Here is a 14,655-nt window from a genome sequence, read left to right on the forward strand (position 1 = left end):
ACGTTAATTGGTCATCTTAAGCATAGTGAATCACATTTTAGGGGCTAAGCTGTTATTTCTGTTATTTAAAAGGTTGGTAAGTGTAGGAGTTGGAAACTAAGTAGGGTTTTTATTCATTTATAATCGTGGATACTAATTTGAATGAGACATCTGCTCAATTTATGTCTAAGGAACTTATAAAATTTCTTAATCTAAGCAGACCTGTAGTATTCTTGCTTGTTAGAAAATTGTATTTAATAAATTAAAAATTGCCTAATTTTATTCATTGACAGTTGACTGCATTCCTCACTTATTAAAAGGCAAATTGCATAACGTTTTTAGTAGCAGGAGATTTTAAAGTAGAATGATTCTATACATACTGATTGACATATCGAAGCTAAATGTGAAATGTCGGAGCGGTGATAGTTACATGAGGGAAAATGTAGTTGGCAAGGTCTTGATTTACTTTTATTACACTTTATTATATCCTTGCCCCCAAATCCTAAGAAGATGATAGCATATTTAGTCCAAAATCTTCTAAAATTTCACTTCAAGAAATTACATAATTTATATGAGAGCTACATTTCAGGCATCTTTAATAATTTTATCTTGTTATTTTTTTCAAAACTCAACAGAAATTGGTATGCTGTAGAAGAAAAGGACAAATAATAGTTTTAATACTTTGATTTAAGGTTTATTATCTTTAGATCCTGAAAATATTTGGCAAATAGTACTCAGTAAGTATTATATCTAAGTCTGGTAGAAATCAGATATGTTCTTAAAGATTTTTTCATTTTAGAAGAGATGGTCAGGAAGGCATAATCTATTACACATCTGTTTGTTAATCAAAATGTTTAACTGGAATATATTTTGGGAGTCTACAAATAGTTCTTCTCTAACATTAATCTGGTGAGATATATATACATGTATATACGTGTGTGTATATATACATATATTTTTTTTTATATAAATAAAGAGTGAAAAATATGTTTTGCTATACAAACTAAGTAGACCTCAGCGTGGCCATGAAGTTAGTGTTTTCAGGATAAACACAGGGTACTTCTGCTTCCTTCCTGATAAATCCAGGCTGTTTAAAAGCTGTCACAGTGCCCTGTTGCCATGGATATTGTAATGAGGGAGAAGGAAAAAACTATTCCTAACTTCCTGTCTTATTTCTTGAGATTTGATTTTGATAATTTTAAATGTTTCATTTTTGAAATGCTAGATTATGCTTTGTGGTGAAAAAAGATTTATTATTTTGACACTGTCTTTCTAGTTCAGTGTCTGAGGCCTTCTGTAATCTTTCTCTTCAGTCAAAAACTGAGTGTCTTGTCAGCTTTTACAATATGGCAGTGTCAAGAAGCCACAGCAGTGGACATGATTTCAAAGCCTGTTTGAAATAGGCTCTTTGCCTCTCAATTTATTGGTGATGGCACTGGGCTTAAATGTATATTATCATGGAATAAAATGCAATACCTAGATATATTTTTAGCTTGTGGGTTTTTTTTTTTTTAAATACGAGTCTTTGTTTTAGAGGGCTGCATTAATTTAGAGGATTTTTTAGAGGTTTTTTCCAAACCCTCATAAGGGCACTGTATAAGCAAAGATTTTTTTTTATCTCTCAAGTCTGTATTTCTTAGATAATTTATCTAAGACTAGGAAAATAAATGCTTTATTTCTGTCATTTTACACAAAGATCTGTAAAAATGATTGTAAATGTAAATAAGTTAATTTTTAGTTATTAGAAAGTCACTCAAATTAAATAGAAAATTAATGTCTTTTTGTGGATATTTAAGTTCTGAAAGATTAAATATTATTCTGGCTAGAATTTTAAGATTTCTTACCTCTGTAGTTTGTTGCTTTGGTGTATCTGTCCTTGAATTTTGTCTTTAGTAGATTTCAAAATAAGAATAATGAGGTTAATTTCTCAAGTTTACATTTATGAATGGAGTATCATCTGAATTCAGTCTTCGTAGCTCTCACTAATGTATATAAGGTAGTACTTGGATTACTATGAATATATAAAAGAATGATCCCTAAAATGATCTCTGCCACACACCAGTGTGTTTGTGATACTGCCTCAGTAAGATTTGAAGATGAAGAAATACAACGTAGTTTTTAAAGTGATAGACTCTTTTGCCTTTTTAATTTGTGGGGCAACCTGTGAAATGCCAACTCTAAGAGTAATTCATGTCTGAATTGTTGAAATCCATCCGGAATAGCCACCTCTTTTTGGAGTAGTTTGTAAGGTTTAGGGCACAGATGTTTTTCACTCATATAGGTTGATCCACTGTTAAGGAGCAAAGGAGCAGACTGTATTCAGAGCAGTGGTTCTCTACCCATGACGCTGACAAGAAATATGTGTTATATTATGATCCAGCCTGCATGTGCTCAATGTGTGCACAAATATGCAAAACAATTCATGAATACTTACCTTTACTTTGTAGAGTGCACTGTTTTCTATTTCATTTTTTTAGTGCCAAAAAAAAAAAATTCTCATTGTTACCCAAAAATTAGATTTCAAAACTGAGTAGTGGGCTGTGCCTGCAATTTGGTAAACTATGTTTAGGATATACCCCTTATTCTTCCCTTTAAATGTTTCTTTACTTTGCACTACTATACACATATTCTATATTATGCAGTTTTCAGTGGAGATGGTTGATAAACACCTATTTAAACTATGATGCAATTGCAATCTAAAGAAGAGAAACTCTGGGAACCCATATAGATGTATGACATCTGGAAGGAAAGATATTTTCTAGACTGTTTGCAGTAGTTCTGAGGATGGAAGTGTGGATTACCAGAAAATCTCTTGTTTGTTTGATTTGGCTTTTTCTCTCCTTTCCAAACAATGGGTAATTTCGTACTCAGCAATATTTTAAAAGGTAGTTCTAATTTAGTGCGAAAATAACTCATAAACCAGAATTTTGAATTTTTAAAAAGTTGTTTTGGCCTGAAGAGATTTCAGATTATTAGAATGCAGAAAGTAAATAGGAAGGAATCCCTTACAGGTTTATTCTGTGCTTCTTTTGCAGGGAAGAAGTTTCAGTAAAATATATCAAAGAAAGAATTTTAAATTGAAGGACAGAAAATAAGCTTTGGTTACTCTTTCCCTATTTAGCATATGATATCTGAACCTCAGTTAATTTGCAAAGTGAATGAATTTGGCCAGATTATTTTAAGTTTATTTTCAACTTTAAGGCTTTCTGATTTTAAGTTAAATCACAGATTAGATTTTTAAATGCCTACCAGGCATAAGACACTTATATGGTAACAGAGTATTACAGACAGGGGTATGAATTGAGATCAATGAAAGCCTGTTTGAGGGAAGCTGCTAGTAGAATCCTGCTCAGAAGTTATTTGAAGTTTGCCTGCTTTGTGGCCACTTATCCTTGGGTTCTTTTGCAGAGTTGAGTGCTTAAACACTCGATACAGATTGTCCAGGAAAAAAGGAAGGAGGGAAGTTCTAGCATTTTAAGTATTTAGTTGGAAGGAATTGATTCAGTGGTTACTATAAACTGTGCTTTCTTTGAAATTATTTTGCTATAAACAAGGTAAGTCTTACCTCTGTTGGAGGTGAAAAATAAAATGTGAAATGGATTATGTTAAACTTCTGAGAATTGTGTATTGTTATAGGCTGATGATTCTGTATTTGAGAAGGTTATTAAAGAATTTATATCTGTGATGGTAGGTTAATTAAATAATATGATAATTTTGATGGAGATAGTTGTGACTAAAAACAAGTTAAGAGTAGATGTATGTTCTTAGAAATGATACATCTGTATAGCTAACAAAAATGTACTCATGGAACAACTAAGTTACGAACTTTTCAGGTAGTTGTAGAAGAAATGATCTTGTAGGAATGGTTTGAAAAATGAATGTGAGTGAATGAATGTTTTATTTTCTTGGTCTAAGAGAGGTAGGCTGTATATATAATGGAATGTTATTCAGCTATAAGATAGAATGAAATTTCTGACAACTTGGATGAACTTGGATGAACCTTGAGGGCATTGTGCCAAGAGTAATAAGTCAGACAGAGAAAGGCAACTGCCATATGATCTCACTTGTAAGTAGAATCTAAAAAAAAAAGCTCCAAACACACAAAAACAAATGAAAAAACCAAGGTAATGGGTACAGAGAACAGATGGGTGGTTGCCAGAGGCAGGGGTGAGGGTGGAAAGTGGGCAAATGGGTGAAGGGAATTAAAAGTACAAACTTCCAGTTACAAAAGAAATAATTCCTAGGGGTGTAATGTACAGCATGGTAACTATAGTTAATAATACTGTCTTGTATATTTAAAATTTGCTAAGAGTAGGTCTTAAAAGTTTCACCATTAGAAAAAAAATTCTGTAACTATGTGTGGTGATGTTAACTACACTTACTGTATGGTGATGATTTTACAATGTATACAAATATGGAATCATTATGTCGTACGCGTGAAGCTAATGTAATGTTATATGACAATTATATCTACATTAAAAAAAGTGAAAAGAGAAGTAGGCTTTCGAGTTGATAATCCAGTGGACGTGTGTCTTTTCATCCTGTCCTACAGAACATTTCTGTATAAGTAAGAAAGAGAAAATTTAGAACGTATAACTGTGACTTGGGTTTCTGAGAACTAGAAGAACATTATATTTAAAAATGTAACTGATCGTGTAGTGTAGACTCAGGAGGACAACCTATCAAGTAACATTTCATTAGGCTTTTCTTGGTGCACTGGTGTCTCCCGTGTCAGCAGTGTGGATGAGTGGAGTAACAGCGTGCTCATGAAGAGTCTGAAGGCCTCTCCGGCCTCTAGTTAACAGGGCACATTAACAGTAGCTAGCAAATAATATGAAATGGAGTTCTTTTAAAAAGTGTAACTTCATATAAAGGACTTAAATGATTAAGAACAATTACGTTAAGTGTGTATATTTACTCTTTTGGGATCCTGGTATGTAAGGTTTGTCATTTCAAGTTCAGTGATCATGCTTACTTGTTTTTTATACAATAATAAACTCTTTGGGCTTCATTACACTATGCTTCATATACTTCATTACACTATATAAAAATATGCATAATTAATTGGGGCTTAAAAGTCCTGTTCAATTTATTTAAGAAAAATTAATAAATCTGATTATTTACTTTAAAGCTGCAGAAGAAAGAAGATCAGCAGTTGGAGCCCAAAAAAAGTACCAGCCCTAAAAAAGCTGTAGAGCCCACTGTTGATCTTTTAGGACTTGGTAAGTAACAAAAAATGCAAGTCACCTTAAGAGTTATAAAATAATTGAAGTCTTCACTTGAAATGAATATAATGGCTTTATCATCAGTATACCAAAAGATACCTGTTAACTGAATTTGAAAATGGTATGATTAGTGTGCTCAGTTCCCACAAAAAGGGAAGTCTTTAATAAGGGAGCTAGTGTCTGTCAGCACTGTCTCCACTGAAATACAAGTAATGAGTTCCTTGGGGTAAGGAAGAGATATCAAAGTAATCTTCAGAGGCTTAGTAGACTGACATTTCAACATTTAAAATAAAGAGTAGATTTCTTTTTCTCTTCTCTCCCTCCTTCTCTCGTACCCCCACTTCTCTTTAGTTTTGTTGGGATTCCCTTAGCAAAATAATTATGGGGTAGCCTTATTGTAATCTGTCCTGATTTAAAAGAAAATTTAATTTTGGTTAAGTGAAGCAATGCGCTTTACACCTAGATCTAGTGGCTAAATTCACTTCATTTATTTGATGACAATAAGAAGTGCTCATTTTAATTTAATGTCATATTTATTTTTATGGCTGACAGATACATGTTGTGTGCCTGGAAAGTAAACAGGCTTCCATTCAAGGAATGTTTATATGTGCTTATCTACAAATACTGTCAGCCCTTTTTATATCTTTCTTCTCTTCCTACAAAAATAGCTTTAAATAAATGGTTATTTTTAGTAGTATCTGAACCTTCAACAGTAATTAATGTAAACTTTTTTTTTTTAGTTTGGAGAAAGATTAACAAAGGAAAAAATGAAAGATACTTAGAGTTGAACTTCATATACTGCTTTTCTAAAAATTGATCTTTTTTCTTATTGAGTATATTGTTTTTGTTTTAAGAATTATAGTTGACTGTTTTATTCATTTTTTAGGAAACTGGTATATCGTGGAAATATATCCCTGTAGGTAAAAATTTTCTGTGGTGGTGAAAATAAGTAGTATATATAACTGTAATTTTGAAAATAGGGCTTTAGTCCAGGGGCTCTGAAATAATTATGTTGAATTCTAGTCCGTATAATTTCTGTATTTTCTTTTCTGTAAATGAGAGAAAAGAAAAGAAGACATACTGCCAAGTAAGAAAATATCTTACTCAAGCTATATGAATGTTTGTCTTCACCCTAGCATTTCCTTTCCAGTCTGTGTGTCTGGTTTATTACTTTATAATTTAGAAATGTAAAATATAAACTAGACCTGACTCTTAATCCTGCAGATTCATTGATTTAACAAATACTGATTAAGTGTCTACCATGTTTCCAGGCACCATTGTGGGCACTAGGGAGAGAGCTATGAAAGGAAACAGATAGAAGTACCTGACCTTTTGGAGTTTTCATTCTATCTGGGGAAATAGTAAATAACACTTAAGTAAGGTATATTATGGGTCATATATGGTAAGTGCAATAGATAAAGTAAAAATGAGTAGTTGTAATTTTAAATAGGGTGGCCAGGGCATGGATGGTGCTCACTGAGTATTGCTGGAGCAAAGACCTGAAGCAGTTGTGGATATCTGGACGTGTGGGGCAAGAACATTCTAACCAGAGAGAATAGCAAGCTCAAAGGCTCCTCTGTACGAGCCACTTACTTGATGTGTGCAAGAACCAACAGGGATGACTGTGTAGCCAGAGTGGAGTGATCTCTGGGGAGAGTCGTGACAGAGGAAGGGAGTGTGCCAGGTGAGGAGAGAGGCGGGTAGATTGTAACAGGACTGTGGATTTTACTCTGAGTGTCCTGGAAATATGTTGGAGAGATTTGAGCAAAAATGTACATGAACTGACTTTCATTTTTAAAGAATTATTGTAGCTACTATGTTAAGAATAAATTGTAGCAAGGCAAGGCTGGAAGCAGACGAATAAGGAAACTGTTAGAATAATACAGGTGAGAGATGACAGTGGCTTAGAGGCAGTGGTGACATTGGAGGTTAAAAGAAGTCATCAGGATCTGGATGTATTTCGAAGATGGAGCCAATAAGATTTGCTGACCAACTGAAATTATAAGGATGTTTACCTTCAGGAATGAACCTGTGGAACAGGCAAATCTGCTGATTCAGGACAAGAAAAATTGCTATAGCAATGTCTTGACTAGCCAGTGGGATGTAGTAGACAAATGGGTGAGTGGCCTTAAATACTCAGCTATTGCTACAGTTATGTTGTGTAGTAATAACCACCAGAGCTCAGCAGCTGACATCAGTACACATTTCTTTCTCTTACTCTCAAGTCTGTGGGTCACCTAGGGCATCTCTGCTAGAACTTCATTTGAATGTTTCCTACCTTCCAGATGATTGCTGGGGACTGCTTACTGACTCTTGCACTGTCACATATCTTGTCTCCATTTTTCAGGATCCTATAAGTGTTTCCCTGTCCTTTGCCCCCCGCCCCACTGTCAAAGCCAGTACCACAGATTTTAGGATTTGGTGATGGCACCACCCCTCTTCTGGTATCACTTTCTGTGATAGCTGTCCATGCTACATAGCAAACAACTCCAAAATCTCCTTGGCTTCTGTCAGTTAACATTTCTTTCTCTCAATCATGGTCTGTGGGTTTCCTGACACAGCTCTCTTTTTGACAGTGGGAGAGCTTCAGGGAACAGTGTCTTTAGGGGAGAATCAAGGTTCATTTAGGACAGGAAGGTGAAGAAAATATTTGAGGAAGGTAAGAACATATAGTGGATTTTGCTGGTGACTATCAGTTTTAGATCATATACTGGAAGAGTTCCAAAGGTGGCAGGGATAGGAGCTAAGGTCAGAAACAGGGATATCTTACTGATGAAGTTTTAGCAGCAGGATATGGGGGTATCTTACCTAGAGTTGTACAACTCTTCACTCTTGCTGGTTTGTCAACATCTTAAATTCTTTTAAAAAATATTTTCAGACTTTTTTTTGAAAGCTCTCTGAATGAAGCATGACATTTACTGAGTTTGCGAAGGTCTAGGAGACCACAGAGAATCAGAGGTCCCTTCCAGCTCAAAACAAACAGTGATCCTAAATCAGAATTGATTATTGGTATCTACTTTGGGCAGCAGACTGTTTTTCTGTTGCCCAAGGTAAGCAAGCATACCACTCTCCCCTAAGAGGACTCTGCTTTTCCCCTGTAAATTGAAACATGGTATGGGGTAGGGAGCAGGTACCCTGAAGTATGATTTATGGTCATGCAAAGGTGAAGGTATATCCCCATGTGAATGAGACTGGAACAGGCATTAACTTAAAGCATTTGCAGAAAATACAGAGAAAACCCTCACCATTAGTTTAGTTATATGACCACAGAGGGGCCATGAATCCTAAAGTTTACTGTTTGTATTTGGGATCACTTTTAATCTCATAATAGGGTAATCATTAAGATAATTTTTTAATAATTTGATCTTCTCTTTAAATGGCACTTTGGTGAGCCTATGGTCTTCTTTTCAGCCTACTGACTCAAGGTAAACCTGTGTTCTTCAGCTCACTTTTCCTGATCTACCCCCTATCCCAAAATCAAAAATAAAATGCTTTCAATATACTTTTTAGCAAGGGCCAGCAAGATTTTTTATGAAAAGGGCCAAATACTTTGGTTTTGCAAGGTACATGGTGTCTGCAACTACTTAACTCTCCCGTTATAATATGCAAGTAGCTATAAGCACATACATAAGCAATTGAGCATGGCTGTGTTCCAGAAATATTTAAAAATAGGCAGTACACTGTAGTGTGCTGACCTCTGCCTTATGCTCCTGATTGTACCTGTAAGAACTGCTTCATATTTAGGTCTTAATTAGAGTTTGAAGCCTGTACAAATATGATTTATTCAGTGCTTTGCTCTCTAATACCAGAAATGGGGGCAGATACTTGATCATTACTTGCCCTCTAATGTTGGAAATAACCTAATGTCTTAGGGTTCCTCTTCACTAAAGGCCAGACTGAAAACCCCTGAATCAGACTCCAAACTCAGACACATCTTGACTTGAATGTATACCTCCTATGTTAGAAGAGAAATGAAATCAGTTTCTAGGGCATGTGGGGCTGGTGTTCTTCATGGTCCCTACCTGTGTAGTTATTCTAGCACTGGGCTCTTATGCTGTTATGGTAGTCTACATTTTTTCTTGATTGCTGCTTAGTTTTTGCATGATAAAAACTGACAGTTTAGCAGTTGGTTAGGATAATCCTCCCAGACTAATACTTTTCATCCAGTAGCGCTTTTTGCTTTTTCTCTTCTTTCTTTCTTTCTTTTTTCTTTTTCTTTTCTTTTTTTTTTTTTGTAGAAAACCCCATCTAGAATTGCTTCAGGACTGAGCAAATGCTCTAAGCATAAGGCTTGAGAAGAATCATAAATTGCTGGTGTTAAACGTGACCTTACAGGTTTCAGTTCAATATGCCACCAAAGCTAGAAAGCCCTCCTGCAGGATTTCTGTCTTGTGGTCGTCCATTCACTGCACGCACACTGCAGAGTAACCTGGCCCCTTGCCAAGAGGCTTTGACCAGCAGTCCTGTAGGGCACAGAAGGTGTGTGTGGCTGCGAAGGTGTCTGAACTGATCAGATCCTCAGTCCTTTAAAAGGCATCGTGCAAAAAATTGATATAATCTTGGTAATGAAAATCTAGCTCAGGGTGTATTCAACTGCTTAAATAAAGTCGTTCTTATGCTTACTCACTTTAATCTAGGGAAATTTCTGCCTAAACATTTCTTAAGTTCTATTTTAAATTTTAAATACTGAACTCTATATAGAGGAGTAGGTAGAGGTTCCTTCAGTTTTTTCTTAATTCAAAAGCTCAAAGGCACATACACCTTTGGGCAAGTTTTCAAGTTTTCTCATTCATGTTTGTGTTTCAAGAAATAAAAGCTTTAACTTACCACGATGGCCGAGTTCAAATGCATTGACAATGCTAGTTAAATGCAGTTACCAGTAATATAACCTACTGAGAGAGATGAATACATTACTCTTTTTTCTCTAAGTTTTTTGTTTTTAAAATTAGGTTTTTTGGACAGAAACAAACTAAAGGATAAAACCCCTGCAGAAAGCACTCTACTTACTTTTAAAGCAGAAAATTCCTACAGAGAAACTTCTGTTTTTCAAAGTGGATATGCTGTAGACGGAAACAAGTTTGGGAATGAGCGGACTAAATGCCAGACACAGCAGCAGTGGCCCTGGAAAACCATCGGTGTGCTGTGAGCTATGCACTGACCAGATCAGGAGGGTGATTGTGTCATTAGCTACACACTCCATTTTTCCAAGGAGAGGGGCAAAGAGAAGGAATACTCTAGCATAAGTGCCCTAAGTAATTTTGTAGTCTGTTTTGTTTTTCTGATACAGTTTGAAACCTAATGAAAGCTTGCATTGCTTCTCCTCAGAAGAGTATGTTCAATGAATTATTGTAAAGTATTATGTTACCCTATTAAAAGGGAGGAAAGCAAATGGAGGTAGATGAACATACTGATGTGAGAGAACTGGCAATAAGCAGATCTTTGCAGGTGGTCCTGAGTCCATGCTGGGGAGAAGTGAAGGGTAAATCACCTGAAGCTGGTTGAACTATCATTATTTCCATTTTACAGATGAAGAAACTGAGGCACAGAGAGGTTAAGTTGCCCAAAGTCACCTAGCTAGTAGATTACAAAGCCAAGCCCGTGTTCTTAACTATTACACTGTGTTGAAGCTGTGACACAAAATAAAACTCTAAGACTGCTGGGTGACCTTGTGCCACACAAAACAGACAAGGGCTTCATTTGTCAAATTGATAGCTGGTGGCATTGTGTCATAAGAACAGCACTGGATTTAGAGGCAGTAACCTATAGTTTGTGTGGGCTCTACAGTTTTCATCTGGGAAATGGAAATAAGAACCCCTCTGTGGTGGATATCCGAATCTAAATGAATAAATAAATGTGAGGCATACAGCACAGGAACTTGCACGCAGGGCTGTGCTGAGACTGTAGCCTGGGTATCGGATCGGAGATGAGTAGGAGATAGCTCAGGCCTCTGAAGTGATGTGCAGAAGAGGGAATCAAATTATGCTGTTTAACTAAGACTCCTCTAGACTGTTGTCACACAGCATGGTCTCTGGCTGATGGAGGATTTGTAGCTCCCTTAAAAGCGCTGAAGAAATCAGGTGGCCTCAGAGAAATCTAGTCTGTCACCATGTTTTAAACATTTAGAAAGAAATTTACTTTATACAATTTGGTTTTATATTTATATATTTCTTGTCTTCTGAGGCTATAAAATGGTACAGAAATATATATTTAAACAGTTCTACGACATTTACTCCTTAAAGCACTTCTCAGGAAGTCTCAGATAGCAGCTCTAAATCGATGTGTGTGCACCTCCGGAAAGGTGGACAGCGCCTCAGGGCTTGCTACACAGCACTGTCGTACCCCTTCATAAAGGGGTCCCTTCCTCCAGAGCTGGCCAGAGGGCGGGGATGGGCAGCATGGAGGGGCTCAAAGGGAAAGCAGATAGAGCAAGAGGATTAAGGTCATCTTTTAAGGCTGCTTCAGTCATTTTAGTAAAGTAGCCTAAATACTACTCTTTTAGCAATAAGAAAATTAGCTAAAAAATAAAAATAAATAGCTTCATTTAACTCTCAGGCACCTGTGTATTTTTTTTAAAAGCATTTGAAAACAATTTGAAGCTTGAAAATTTTAATACGCTTCAAGTGGACATTCGTGACTTGAATTTACAAAGTAACACACGTGGGAGTTTATTTCATTCCATAAAGCAATTCATGTATTTTAATACAAAGGAATTCCAAGTAACACTTTTATTAAGGAAAGTGCTTTAGATGGTTTCTTTTTCTTTTTTTTATAATAATTTTTTAATTATATTATGTTAGTCACCATACAGATGGTTTCTTATGTAGAAAATAAAAAGGGTTCTTTGAGTAACATGAAAATTTATAAAGCTTTAAGAAGGAGTTTTGCCATGAAGGAAAATGTTACTGCATCTCATGGAAGCAGCCTTTTTTAATCAGTACTGTTTGCACTTAAACTCATTCCTTCGTAGGATGATGCCTCAGTAGTTACTGATGAAGAATTAGACTTGGCAGTTTTCATTGTAGCAAGGGTGTACTCAAGGCTGAATGTTCATGCTCAGTCAAAAACGGTAATGAAAAACATAACATCCATTTACTTATCATATTCTTATCTGCCTTAAACTAGATTAGTAATACATAAAATCTCACGTTGATCTTTGACATTTTTTATTATTTGTGCAAATAGATTATGACCAGCTCTAATGCATCTGACATTCAAGTAAAGGATGAATTCAATTAATATTTATTGAGCGCCAGCAGAGTTCATGGAACTGTAGTAAATACCAGAAAATGCAGCTTTTGTGTGTATATAGTAATACACGTTGGGGATGAGGTTGCTGTCTGGAAACTGGAAGATAGAGAATTATTGCTGAGGGAAGAGTGGGATTATATAAGAGAATTTGTTGAGAGAAATCAGTTTGAAATATGGAATAATGCTAAAATCCCCAACTTAAATTTTATTTTCCTCAATTCAAAGGTTAATTTTCTTGCTGCTACTGGTCAGAGGAGAAACAAATAAGTTTTTCGTTTGTTTGTTTTTCCTATGGAAATTTATTTCAAGTAAGACCTAATGTGTTTATGAAGGTCATCTTCAGATAGCCAACTATTCGGGTGAACATAGCTCCTAGTGCCTTACCCTTCTAAGGCATCTTATGACTTAAAACCCGTCTGCATCTTATTGAGCAAACAGCTTTGGAGTACTGCCTGTCAGGTGCTATGATGGCACACTTGGAACAGATCTGTAGGTGAGGAGAGCAAGAGGTACTTCTGGCTCACAAGGCGGTTGGTGGAGGAGACTGGCCTATGTGTGACTAGTCGTATGTGGTGCTGTGGCAGCAGGGATACACTGGCCCATGGACAGAGTGACTCTGGAGGACGTATTTCTGCTTTGGAGAGATAATTCCAACTTCATTGTCATTGGTGAACTGGAGAGAGGAAGCCCCAGGATAGGGCTTTGTGTCAAGCATCAAATTAAGGAGGCGGCTTACTCTCTTTCTGTTAAAACGACAGGAGGGCATGAACAAGGGCTCTGGGCTATAAACACAGTGCCAGGGTGCAGTAATGAGGCCTGTGGCATATTGGGGCTGCCTGTCAATCTAAGTATGTTCAGATGTCATTTAAAACTAAAAATGATGGGCACCTGGGTGGCTTAGTCAGTTAAGTGTCCACCTCTTGATTTTGGCTCAGGTTGGGATCTTGGGGTCATGAGATGGAGCCCCAATCTGGCTCCGTGCTCAGTGCAGAGTCTGCTTGTCCCTCTCCTTCTGCTCCTTCCCCCACTCTGCCTCTCTTCTCTCTCAAATAAATAAATAAATAAAATGTTTTTCAAAAACCCTAAAAAATGAAAATATTGAGGTACTTGGGAAGGCTGCTGTTTGCAGCCCCTGGGTTTGGGGTGGAAACGTCAGTAGGCCTGGCTGACCAGATGTGGGTGATGGGTCTGTAAAGTGGTGTTGAGTCTTCTGGATTTGGGAGTCATTAATTCCCTTAGACGGGAGCTCAGGCCAGGTACTGCGCCTGGGCGGGGTGGTAGTAAAGCCAGCCCCACCCTCCATGCGGTTTTATTAGGCACATAGGGCAACTGCCACTTAACTGTTTTAACCCTAGATGGGGAAGGGGCACCTGTTTCTACTTCGGTGCTCCAAGAAAAAGCTTCTCAAACTGGTTATGGCAGTTGAGTTTTCTAGGTGCACCACCAGACTTCTGTTGAAATTGTAGACTTAACGTATAAAATTCTCTTGAGGTGATGTGATTAAACTCAGATACTTTATATAAGGCATTGATGAAAGTACCTGGCAATAGAATTTTAAAAAAATATTAGTGTTAAAAATTTGTTATTAAAATGCAAAGTATTATATTTTTATTTCCTTTGATTTACAAATTATCATTCAGAGGCACTTGGAATGAACCAATAAGAATACACTAAATATTGTCTTACTATTTTGTTTTGTTTTGTTTTTTTACCTTTACTCTTTGGATTATTGTGTTAGATGATTTCTGGTATAGCCACAGTTAATAGAATCAGCAGTCTTATTCACCGTATTGAGGATTTCTAGATGACAGAGAATGGCCTTCATGACTTTGTCATATTTGAAATGTTACCTTCTTTCTAGGCATCTATCAGTGTCATGGTGCAGAGTAGGCCAGTAAATGCATGCTGGGCATGCCTTATGTTCATGTGAGATGTAGCACTGATTTTAGCAACTTTTTTTTCTTTAGCTCAAAACATTTTAACATTTTCTAGTTAAATTTATGGTATTTGTGTAATTTAAAACAGTCGTCTACAAACTCAGTTTTCAGATAAAACACTGGTTTGAAACCGTAAGGTAACGTTGAAAGAAAATAGTTACGCACAAGCAGCTAACTGTGGGCTTGATCCCTTGCCTTTAAGATTGAAATTCCTTCTTCATTTTGCTGCTTTGACCTAATTTCTTCAGTTTGCTCATTGCCTTTTC

General features: G+C 36.4%; 1 protein-coding gene across 4 annotated transcripts in view; it reads left to right on the top strand.

Annotated features, from left to right (window-relative positions):
- The window catches only part of SMAP1 (small ArfGAP 1), a 229,245-nt gene that overhangs the window by 199,443 nt on the left and 15,147 nt on the right, over positions 1-14,655 (top strand). For all 4 annotated transcript variants that reach the window (XM_034648123.1, XM_002925869.4, XM_034648124.1 and 1 more), the window contains one exon: positions 5,111-5,201. In XM_034648123.1, coding sequence (XP_034504014.1) covers positions 5,111-5,201 — 91 coding nt within the window. The remainder of the gene's footprint in view (positions 1-5,110; positions 5,202-14,655) is intronic.

The sequence above is a fragment of the Ailuropoda melanoleuca genome, chromosome 19 (assembly GCF_002007445.2).
Source record: "Ailuropoda melanoleuca isolate Jingjing chromosome 19, ASM200744v2, whole genome shotgun sequence".
NCBI lineage: Eukaryota > Metazoa > Chordata > Mammalia > Carnivora > Ursidae > Ailuropoda > Ailuropoda melanoleuca.